General features: G+C 41.1%; 2 protein-coding genes across 2 annotated transcripts; both read right to left on the bottom strand.

The window, feature by feature from the left end:
* Positions 1-1,677: 1,677 nt before the first annotated feature.
* On the bottom strand, positions 1,678-5,267 carry LOC107550454 (putative RNA-binding protein 15). Its single transcript, XM_016231738.1, has 2 exons — positions 5,248-5,267; positions 1,678-5,173 (listed from the first exon to the last, which is right to left on the bottom strand). Exons 1-2 carry the CDS (start codon positions 5,265-5,267, stop codon positions 2,839-2,841), a joined length of 2,355 nt encoding a protein of 784 aa, XP_016087224.1. The 3' UTR covers positions 1,678-2,838.
* Positions 5,187-11,179, bottom strand: LOC107550467 (homeobox protein aristaless-like 3). Its single transcript, XM_016231749.1, has 4 exons — positions 10,832-11,179; positions 6,988-7,259; positions 6,187-6,309; positions 5,187-5,688 (listed from the first exon to the last, which is right to left on the bottom strand). The coding sequence occupies exons 1-4, from the start codon at positions 11,154-11,156 to the stop codon at positions 5,329-5,331; spliced, it is 1,080 nt and encodes a 359-aa protein (XP_016087235.1). The 5' UTR covers positions 11,157-11,179; the 3' UTR covers positions 5,187-5,328.
* Between the last annotated feature and the right edge of the window lie 356 nt (positions 11,180-11,535).

The following is an 11,535-nucleotide window of genomic DNA, read 5'->3' on the forward strand; positions in this document are numbered from 1 at the left end:
GATCCTCGCATCAGAGGCCTGAACGAGCTGCTGGTGAAGTGATGCCGCTGACCGGACATCTTACTAAGGGAAGTTCATTTTCTTCCTCCTGATGAGGCTCCTCACAAGCAAACTCCAGGTTAACTCTGGGTGGAGTTCACACGGGCAGCATGTTTTCTTTCAGGGATTCTTCACAACGAAGGGTCAATTTACCACGTACCGGTCATCGTTTTCTCTTTCGGAAAATAAACGTTTAAGAAAGCAAAACTATCAATTTCGAAGGCTAAAACGCTTTCGGCTTTTCTAAATCCTCTTCCTTCACTGATTTTCAATGGAGCAAAACAAAATCATATCGGACGAAATCAAAGGATGGGATAAACAAACGCCTGCTCCTCTGAACTGGAAATCACTGATTTGAGGTTTGTGCTGGCAATGCATTGTACGGCCGGACCGGTTACAGCAAGTCTGGATACTTCCAGATGAAGGACACATACAGGAAGCAGCCGCCAGCCTTGGGAGAATCGAAAGATTTCAGTTTAGGTGAAGGTCTGCGCAAACATCATCTCTCCACTCATTCTCAAAGCTCAGCAGAACGGCCCCCTTCTCCCTGATCTGTTTGAGGGATGGGGGCAGCAGTGCCCTCAGGTTACTTAGCACGTGGGGCAACTCCAGGACACAAGGGTGGAAAACACAGATCAACAACAACATCGAGCCTCTCTCACCCTTCGCTCTCACTGCCATGACTGATCCCGGAGGAGAATATCTCTTTCCTGAGCAGAAACAAGCAATCGAGCAACAATTCCTCCCGAAACACAACCGAAAAAAGCAGCGGCAGGCGTTCTTCAATTGATTTCCAACGAATAAACATTCTCTCCCTCAAATGAAACAATTTATTGATAGCGTGATATAATCAAATGAGGGGCCAGTGCACTTTTTGTGTGTACAAACAGCCACGTCAGAAGCTGTGCAAGGTGTGAGAGACCGCTTCCTCTTTCTCCCCCAATCAAGAAATTAGGTAAACACAGCACAAATCAAGAGTGTCATTATTTCCGTTTAAATACGGGAACTGTAAGCACAAAAAAAAAAACAATTACACAAGCAGGAAGATGCTCTCAGTGAGAGTACACTAACACTAAATGGAAAGCTCTTGCCCCCGTGCATCCAAGTGGGCTCCTGAATCATTTCAAACTATCATTTCTGCTTCCAGCCATGTGAAGTCCACTTGTGGAACGGTCCATTTCCTGTCCTGTACTGTCCTGTCCTGTGTGGCCGGGACTGAACGAACAGTATGTCCATTTATTCATGTACACAAACAGCTGTTATGTTGTGAAATCACCAAGCAATCAACTTTTAAAACACAATTTAGTGTGAATAGAAAAGTCATACATGAAAAGATGTTAGTTATGCATCAGATCAGTACACTGCAATTAGCTAAACAGACTAAGAACACAAATTTCTACTTCTTCAGGATTTTAGAGAAAAGTGTAGACTGCCATTTTAAAACCATTCAAACAATGACACCTAAGAACCACAACATTGTGTAATATTTCAAACTAAAAACATACTTAAATCAATGTCTATACTGTCAACTAAAGGTATGTCAATGAAATAAAACGTAAGACTGTCTTACAGTTGCACAGGAACCAAATCTTTAGGGTATCAAGTCTCTATTTTTTGTACAAATATGTGGGCTTGATGTTTTTTTTTACATTTGTTATACACCTTAATTTCTTAGTGCTATCCACATAGCAATTTACGGGTGATTATGACAATATCACATTATAGGGCACATGCACTTTACATTGATGAATGGAAAAGTCTGTTTTTGTAGTAAATGCACCTTTTTTCTTTAACTTTATAAAGAGGCCTTCATAAGAATACCATTATTAACAATATCACTGTAAATAGGTTTTACCTGGGAAATTATGAGTCCTATGCAAACAAATGAATTATCTGAGACCCATTATAATTTAAACAGAGACATTTCACTCTATCCCACTTTGAAACCAGAATTATGCTTCATTCAAAACTTTGCAAATGTAACCCAAAAATATGAAAACAGTAACACCTTTTTCATTTTTAAACAAACTGAAAGCTTGATGTTATGCTTTGGTCTAAGGAGGGCTTAGAAATATCTACTTTTATAATCAAAATACATTCACAAATTATTTTTAATGTGATAAAGGGGTGTTAAAAATGCAGCCTGTATCAATCGATATAACACTGATGACATTTTTGGCTACATATATTAAACCTCTGCAACGGCTTACTGTACAACACTAGCATCAACATGCAGTTCACTGAGCAAAATATTCTGCCTGTTTTAGTGGCCTACAGGACTATATACCTATATTACACTCCCCATTACTGAATGATTGTTCAAAGCATCAAGACACATAAACCAGGTTCCCATTAAATCAGATTAATTGATAATCATAAACATGAACGAAATAAACATTCACAAAAAGGATTTTGTACAGGGATGACTCTCTGGAATCTGACTGAAATACATGTTGATAGGAAGTGTTGGAACTAGACTGCGTTTAATGACCAATAGCAAATTAAATTCCTATTCTAATATTCCCAATATCATTCATTCTTTTATGCAGGATACAACTTATCACAAACTAGACCTCTGAATAAATTGCAAATGAAAACAAATATATTGCTATAGAGCTAAACTTTGCTATAAGAATGGGCGTTTTTCACTCACTTTTTTTTTTTTTGTGTACATGTTTGGCAGAGCAAGTAATAACATTTGCCCTTTACTCTAGTACCACTTCTGCTTTAAAGAGCACGCAATTAAGAGACATTTAGAGAAGCTTGCATTTAACAACACTTGTGTGTGTATTATGATTGTTAAGATGATCCTCGCACAATGATCATGACCAGGAAGTCCTCTTCCGTTTTGGCAAGAGCTTTCGCAGAAGAATCTAAGAACTGCTGAGAGAAATCACATGGTGGAAATGCATGCAGGACCCCAGTGTTGTCCTTATCTCTACTGCCCCCGACGGGCAAACTGATGACCCCGGCGGCCTGCTTTTGCTTCAGGTAAGAAACTAAGTTGCGCAGGGGCCTCTGCGTCGATGCTGCTGGGTCCGAAGATGAGGCTTCCTCGGAGCTGCCCGGAACCGCCAGTAGAACCGCATACCCGCCTGGGCCTGCGACTTTGATGCGCCGAGACACTTCGTCGATCTTGGGCTGGTCGAGGCGAAGGCGTTGTGTAATGCGCAGCTGTGTGACTTTACCACCCGTGCTGCCGTCGATGAGGAGACTGTTGGCGACGTTCAGGTCCCCCTCCAGGAGGTGCATGCTGGCTGGGAAGTTACTGTTTTTTAGGAGCAGCATGCCATTCCAGGGCATGCTTAGCTTGCCCCCTGCGTCCTGCTTTGAAGCCTGGCTGCTTTTGGAGCTGCTCTCAGATCGGTCCCTTTTGGAGGCACCTTTGGCCGAATCGCCCGCTTTGCGCTTTCTCTCCGCAGGGCTCACACTGACACTGGACTCTAAGAGGCTGCTGCTGCTTTTAATGCGCTTTTCACCAGGGCCTCGGTCCAGGCTGCTGCGGCTCTCTCGTGAAGGGGATACCCGGTCTGCTCTCGCTGGCCGCTCGGAGTCGCTGAATCGTCCATCACGACTGCTTCCTCCTGGGCTGCCCTCGAGGGATGGCGGCCTGCGACGTCGGGCCGCCCACTCGCTGCTGCTGTCAGGTGAACACTCCAGATGTCTCCCATCCTCCATGAGCCGCCGCTTGCGTGCAGCATCCCTGCCCGGCAGCTCCCTCTCCAGTGACCAGGCCTCTCGCCGCCGCTCGCGCTCCAAGTGTTCGAGGGGCTCAAAGGCAGGAGTTCGTACACGTTCACGGATGGCAGGCACAGGCCATTCAGCCCCAGCATACAGTTCTCGTTCTCTGAAGTGCAGCGGTGGGGGAGTTCGTTCTCGGACCCTGATGGCCTCGGGGGTGGCGCGATGGACGAAAGACTCAGCCACGATTTCATAGTGTTGCAAAGGGAGGGGCTGCAAGAACTGCTGCTGGTAGCGGTGCTCCGTGTCAGCAAAGTCCACCCTCAGTCTCCTGTCGGGACCGCCGAGAGGAAATCCACGCATGTGCGTGCAGGCTGCCTGAGCGGCATCCAGGCTTTCATACTGAATATAAGCCCAGGTGTCTCCTTTTCTGTAGTCTATGGTCCTGATAGTGCCAAAGCGGTCAAACTCCCTGGCTAGCGCAGTCAGAGGCACCCAAGGTCCAAGACCGCCCACCCACAGGCGTGTGGTGGGGGTGGCTTTGCCATAGCCAATTTTTATGGGGTTTCGGCCCACAACTTTACCAGACATGCTAATTTTTGCTCTATGGGCCATGTCCAAGTTTTCAAATTTAAGAAAGCCATAGGTGCTGCTCTGGCCCCGAGAGGGTCTTTTAATGTCCACCTCTGTGATGGTCCCAAATCGTTCAAAAGCTCTCCTCAAATCATTTTCAGTCACAGTAATATCCAAATTACCCAGAAACAGTGTGCGGTTGGCTCTCTGGTCGTCCTCGGGAGAGATAAAGTCCTCCTCGCGGAAAGGAGCGGGGCGCTCCGCGATGTATGCAGGCCGCGCCCTGGCTTCATAAAAGGCGAACTCTCTTTCTCTTTCAAGCTCTCTCGGTAACGGCGGGGGTGGGGGAGGAGGAAGCCGACCCAGCGCTAACTGCTGTAACCGGTAGTCTCTGTAACCCAGACCGGTTGGAGAGAGCGGCCTCTGGGTATGCAAATGTCTGTGGCCTACAACGACAGAGAAATGGTCCTTATCTACAGGAGATCGACTTCTCCTCCTATTCAAGTAGACCGCCTCAATTTTCAAAGGACGGTCGTAGAGCACCAGCCGGCCTCGCGCGTGCTTCGCCGCTCTGGCATCATCCGGTCTCCTAAAGTTGACGAATGCGATTCTCTCGTCGTTGACTCGGCTGATTTTAACACTCACGTCGCCAAATTTTTTGAATTCGTGAAAGAGGCCGTCCTCGATTTCCTCGTCGCTCAGCTGGGAGCCGAGCTCGCTGATTTTTAAAGTTTTGTACTCACTTTCGTTTGTGGGAAGCGGGGCTCGCGACTCTCCGCGCGAGTTGGTGCGCGCGGCCGCCTCTAAGGACAGGCTCGAGGCGGGATTCTTGCCGCTCGAGGTCGCCACAGGGCTGGGGGAACCGCGAACATCTGGAAGCCTGCAAAAAAAAGAGATGTGTACATTGAGCGTTAAAAAATGTCTTTCAGTTGTGTGTTTCTGAGTAGCTCTAACATGCCGGTAAGTGCAGGCATGCTAACTGTTTGTTGGCTCAGTGATGTCATCACAATCGCAGTTGCAGTTGCAGCTGCACGGTCATGTCGGCCAGGATAACAGGCTCCCGGGGTCTTTGGTTTTCATGCGCAGGGCCACCAGGCCTGAGGGCTTGTATTCAGACTCTGGTCCGGGCTCAAAGGAATGGGCCCCCAGGCTTCCTGGGAAGCCATGGAGTGAGTATATCCCGTTAATGCTAGGGTGGTGGGGCGGGTGATGATGATGATGATGAGGATGGCCTGGAGACGTAGACATACCCATGAGCCCGGGTAGGTTGCCATGAGGATGGGGGTAAGGGGTCATACAGGACGATGCCATGTTGTCCGCTCCCAGAACACAACCACTGGCCACTCCGCCGGCGCCTCCCGTTCCCGCACTGCTTGGCCATAGGTTATTTTGCATCTGTGTGGACAGAAAAAACACATTTTAAAATCATTTTTAGAATCTTTTTACATTTAATTAACATGTATACAAATTAAATATGTTTAATGCTAGCCTGTGCCATATGGCAAGATTAATGGCATTACACTAACATGCAATATAAAACTAAATTCAGTCTGTGTTTCTGACAACAAATATAAATCATTATAATGTCCACTATGTCTCCAGCCAAACCAAAGCAACTCCCCTGTGTGTGTTGAAATCGTAGACAAAAGCTACATTTTTGTTCTCAAACTCTGTCTTATGCTCTCTTTGTGTTATGTGTTTGTGTATTTGCGTGTGTACCTGGTATGAATCGGAGCGAGGGAGAAGGGAGATATCGTATGTGGTAAAGTGGTTTCGCACCTCTTGCATCTTCCCGTAACGCTCTCTTTTCCTCCATTTGGCCCGTCTGTTTTGGAACCACAGCTCTGTCTTATGCTCTCTTTGTGTTCTGTGTTTGTGTATTTGCGTGTGTACCTGGTATGAATCGGAGCGAGGGAGAAGGGAGATATCGTATGTGGTAAAGTGGTTTCGCACCTCTTGCATCTTCCCGTAACGCTCTCTTTTCCTCCATTTGGCCCGTCTGTTTTGGAACCACACCTGAATATCCATATATTAAACGTAATTATTGAATGATGGAAATATATGCCCTGTCAAAATGGAACACTTTGCCTTTCAATGAATTCCATTTATTTAATAGATGAGCAACATTAATATTACTGAAAGCATTGAAATCTGTGCAAGAAATGGTGTATCCTGTCAAATTTGAAACCAATTACTATCTATTAATCAGATATTTTATCCATATTATCAATTACACTAAGTTTATTTCAAAGAAATGAATACATCTCACTCAGCAAATGAATGTATTAAATTGATCAAAACTGACTGTAAGGACTTGTACAATGTTACAAAAAATTTTATTTCAACTAAAAGTTCTTTTGAACATCTTTTTCCATCACAATTTCCACAAAAATATGAAGTAGCACAACAATTTTTAACAAGTCTTGAGCACCAAATATTATTAAAATTCAGCTTTGCCATCACAGAAATAAATTACATTAAAAAAAATATTGAAATAGAAAAAGGTTATTTGAAATGTAATCATATTGCATAATATTACCATTTTTACTGTATTTTTCATCAAATAAATGCAGCCTTTGTGAGAATAATAGACTAATAGAATAATAGAAAAAATAAGACAATGACGATTATTTTAATAATGACAATTTATATATTTAATCTTACACTGCCTGCAGAAGGTGGAGTCTTACACACCTGCACTCTTGCCTCCGTGAGCTCCGTCCTCAGTGCCAGCTGTTCCCGTGCATACACATCTGGGTAATGTGTCTTCTGAAAGACCTTCTCCAGCTCCTCCAGCTGAAAGGTGCTGAAAGTTGTCCGGTTTCTCCGCTTCTTGTTCTTGCCTGACAGGTCGATGGAGTCAGCGATGGAGTCTCCAGGCAACCCGTTGGACGGCTCTTTCAGTTTTCCACAACACTCCGAGTCCAGAGCAGGATATCCAAGGGTCTTGGGTACGGCCTTATCTCCTGCTGACACCAAGACAGAATGACATTTAGTTTCTAAGAAGCAAATATAAATACTGTGCCCAGGCTAATTAAACATCATTTTCTGTTTAAGTACAGTGCTTTTCTTGTCTTCTAAACTGCAGTTAATGGCTTTTTTATGTATAGCCTGAATATTTTTCCTCCTCACCTGATTTAGCTGCAGGCCTTAACGACCTCAAACTAACCACAAACGCATGTCAAATATATGAGTTTTAATTAGGAAATAGAATTATAACGTTTACAAGTTAAATTAATACACATTATATTGCAGGTTTCCATATGAAGCAGCACAACGTAAATTCCTTAAATATAACTTTGTTAAAAAATAAAACATTTTTGATCTGTGATAAATTAATTGCAATCACTGTATGTAAACCAAATAAGTTATTTTGTTCATCACCAGTAGATATGTAATGTACTTCCTGACTATCCTAAAAATAATGGTGTGCAACAGGCACATAAAACTAAAAATATATTTGCAGTTTACATTAAATAGTAGACCATTAAACCAACATTGCAACATTTTCTCTTTCAAATATTCAGTCTACTTTTGAGTATTCCACGAACTTTAAAAAGGATAATAGCACACTGTCAGCAGAGCTTACTCTTTTGATTAAGCTTGAAACTTGAGATTGAATGGCATCAGTTAAAAATCAATTTTTCTAAGCTTAAACGCTTGCTTGAATAGTACAATGAAATGCATGTCATTACAAAATCCACAGCTATTATGATATGACAGGTTAAAAGGTTGTAAGAAGTGAAGGAATTTTGACAAAAAAAAGTTATGTTATAATCACTATAATAATAAACATAATTCAAACAGGACGTGTTTGCTTTTCTCAGGAGAATATAAGGATGGGAAGAGCTATTTTAAAAGGAATAATCCAGTCATAGTCCTTTACAAGAGGGTGTTTATTCTTTCATGAGTACTTCTATCTAAAATATTAACTTTTTATGTCTCTCCTGTGTTTTTAATTGTAATCAAATAATCGTATCCCTAATTTTCATGGAAAAGAAAGCAGAATTCATGTCTCAGTGTGTTAATATATAGTTGGTTTCTCTTTTTCAAATCTTATTGAGATTTCTGCTTGAGTATATAATTGAACAAGAGTGATTCATTCTGTGCATAATGACAAAATGATGATATTGTTTCAAACCATGATCATCTAGGTCAATAAATTGACTAAATAATTGCTTTAATTAATTCAAATGCATACAAGAGTCAAAGCATTGTTCTTGAGACATAAAAAACAATTATTATATTTATAGTTTTTAGTAGGCAGATCTAGAACTGGCTGATAGTATTTGACAATGATACTTCTGTTTGTTTTCCTCACAAGAACTCCACTGTAATCCATCTGAATTAGAGTGAAATTATAATTTCGATGTTTCTGTAGATATTAAAAACATCTGACCTAGGGTCATAAAAATCCCCAGGCAGTTTCCTTTACAGCTCAATGTCTGTCTTTGCTTGGTGATTAGGTGGCAGAAATGAATTATGGTTTTCCTAAACATCTGAATTAGAGTGAAATTATAATTTCGATGTTTCTGTAGATATTAAAAACATCTGACCTAGGGTCATAAAAATCCCCAGGCAGTTTGCTTTACAGCTCAATGTCTGTCTTTGCTTGGTGATTAGGTGGCAGAAATGAATTATGGTTTTCCTAATTTAATTTTCACCAAAACAGAGGAAACCATTTACTAGAGTTACTTCTATAACTTTAAAGTTATGGCATTATATTATATCTGATCTCTTCAAAAAAACAAAAAAAAACTAAATGCTTTTAGGAACAGAATAGTTATATACTGTACTCTTATTTAGCCTATCTTAGAAAGAACACTATAGAACAACACTTTACTATTTTCATTTTATTTTAGTTAAATATCTCCCAAAATGTCTCCACTGGCCTTCGAAAGAGCGATAAATAAATAAAGATGAAGTTTTAAAAATGATCGTAAACATGTCAAAAACTGTCTTTCAAAAAGTAGGCTATAATGTATAAGTTCGACGCTGTAACCCCGGCACATATGGCAGAAATGACCTTGCATTTCTTCCCCCTTATAGCACAGTAAGCTAAAAGACAAAACAGGCCTCTTATTATTAAAGTGTTGTCTTCAACACTAGTTCGTTCCCACCAATCAAATCCAGGCTATATTTGTTTGGCACACCCCCATAAGCCCCATAAGGTGAGGTCCCCAATTAAAAGGTTGAAGAACGTACTGCATGGCTCAACACGTCTCTCATATCGACATGATCGTTTATAAATGAAACGAATTTAGAATCCAAGATCAATGTTCGTATTTAGAATGTGTGACAGAATAGTAAAGCATTCAAACGCAGCCAAGAATGGCCATAACAGGCCTCAAAACCATGCACGCAAATCCATGGCGATAGATTTGAATGCTGTTGGTCTATCTGACGATATTGTTTCTGAGCATTAGGCCTACACATCGCAATATTTTATGATTAGGCCTGCAATTTAAATTGAGACTTGCGGTTGAAATAAATTGTTCCAGCTGTATGAGGAAAGAAAACGTTAAATCACAACAGTTCAAAAAGTTTTGAACCTCAAAAAAAATTAAGTATGCTAGAACTTTATAAATGCGTTTTTAAATCATCATTTGGGAAACTGTGAGGACGAAATGCGCTATGGATACTGTGAGCAGGCCTGACATTTCCTAAAAGACGCAGCTCTTACAACATGAACCATTCAGCTGTAATAAAATAATACTAATAACTTTCAGAACAGGCTGTTATTGAAAGTAAGAACCCGTTCTCAATTTACTTACCTGGTTAAAAAAAGGTTAAATAAAGTGTTCTTTTGTTTTGCTTTAACTATATGACTTATTTATAACTATACATAAAATATGTAATAAAAAGAACGTTTTATTTTGCGGTTATTTAGAAAACATCTTTGAACAACGAATACACATATCACTTTAACATCGTGAACATCATGTATATATATATATATATATATATATATATACGAAAAAAGGTTCATACGTACTTATATATAATATAGTTAGATTATTTGGAGGTTCTTTGGAGAAATGAAAAAAGTTCATAGGTACAGGCCATTTCAAACGTGTTTAACAAGTGGGATTCCAGTTCGAACGAAATACTGATTAACCGAAAAGTCTAATTTAATAAATAAATACATTATTTCAATTGGCTTAATCTAGCCTATCTCTAATTAGCACAAATAACACCACTTTTCTTGCTGTGACATAATTTTAAGTGTAAATGTAATGATATTTACATTTCCAGTTGCCATATATCCGTTTTAAGAAATTATGCGTAAATGAAAAATATTACAGATTTTTAGTCACATTCCTAGCTACTAGATGTTTTGGGCCTCTCAGGTGGAGTAGCCTATTTAAAAATTGTGTAAAAATTAAATTGTGTAAACGGCTTTTGAGAATTATTATTATTATTATTATGTCATTATTAGGCTATTGTTGTTATTACGACTAGTAGCCTATCGTTTACAGTCCAGACGTTTGGAGGTTTTCCTCGCTGACATTCAACTACTGAACTAGTTTTCACTTACCGTCAGAATTAGTCTCATAAAATGAGGAGTTCTTCTCAGTAATCGAAGGTTTTTGGTCCTGGTTCATATTCTCCAAATACTTCGTATGCTTTCCAGGCGAGGCGCGGGGAGTTGTAGTGCCGACGCCGTGCGTAAAGTCCGCGGAGCCGCCGCCAGTGTAGCGTCCCATAAAAAACTCATGTCGACGCGCTAGATGAAGATGCGGAGACTTTTGGAGGTCGTCACACTGAAAGAACGTGCCGGAATTATGCTCCAAACCCGGTGAATTCTCTGGCGTGATCCTGTTTGAAGGCGAGGAGAAAGACAGACAACTCTCAGTCTCCATCACCCCGTCCCGAGCACGAGAGCGCAAATAGTGAACCAGGATGCTATTAACAGGGGACAAGTTAGTGTATAAGCGAGAGAGATGGCGATTTTTTTCCACCTCTTCGTTTCAAGTGGGTGGGATTTAGAGGATCAGAAACAAAGACCCGTGAACTGGGAGAGGGAGAGAGCGAGACAGCGGTCTTATTCAATACGCCCAAAAATCAATCACGTGTGGCTCCTGTCAATTAACCATTTACCTCCAAAACGTTTTCTCTTAATAAAACAAAATTGTTATGAGAGATAGGAGAATGTGATTAAATCACGTAATTGTGACTGGCTGAGCACTTATAGGCCTAACTTGAAATCACCAAAGTAGTGTACTGAATCCAGATTTGATG

The sequence above is a fragment of the Sinocyclocheilus grahami genome, unplaced genomic scaffold (assembly GCF_001515645.1).
Source record: "Sinocyclocheilus grahami isolate Dianchi unplaced genomic scaffold, SAMN03320097.WGS_v1.1 scaffold399.1, whole genome shotgun sequence".
NCBI lineage: Eukaryota > Metazoa > Chordata > Actinopteri > Cypriniformes > Cyprinidae > Sinocyclocheilus > Sinocyclocheilus grahami.

Bases quoted from the DNA above. Each gene is read 5' to 3' on its own strand.
- LOC107550454 (XM_016231738.1), bottom strand. From the start codon at position 5,267: ATGCCTGCACTTACCGGCAT. The intron at 5,174-5,247 runs GTTAGAGCTACT...TTTTTTTTGCAG, and splicing joins ATGCCTGCACTTACCGGCAT to GCTTCCAGATGTTCGCGGTT.
- LOC107550467 (XM_016231749.1), bottom strand. From the start codon at position 11,156: ATGGAGACTGAGAGTTGTCTGTCTTTCTCCTCGCCTTCAAACAGGATC. The intron at 7,260-10,831 runs GTAAGTGAAAAC...TGGTGTCAGCAG, and splicing joins TTATGAGACTAATTCTGACG to GAGATAAGGCCGTACCCAAG. The intron at 5,689-6,186 runs GTACACACGCAA...CTGTCCACACAG, and splicing joins CTCGCTCCGATTCATACCAG to ATGCAAAATAACCTATGGCC.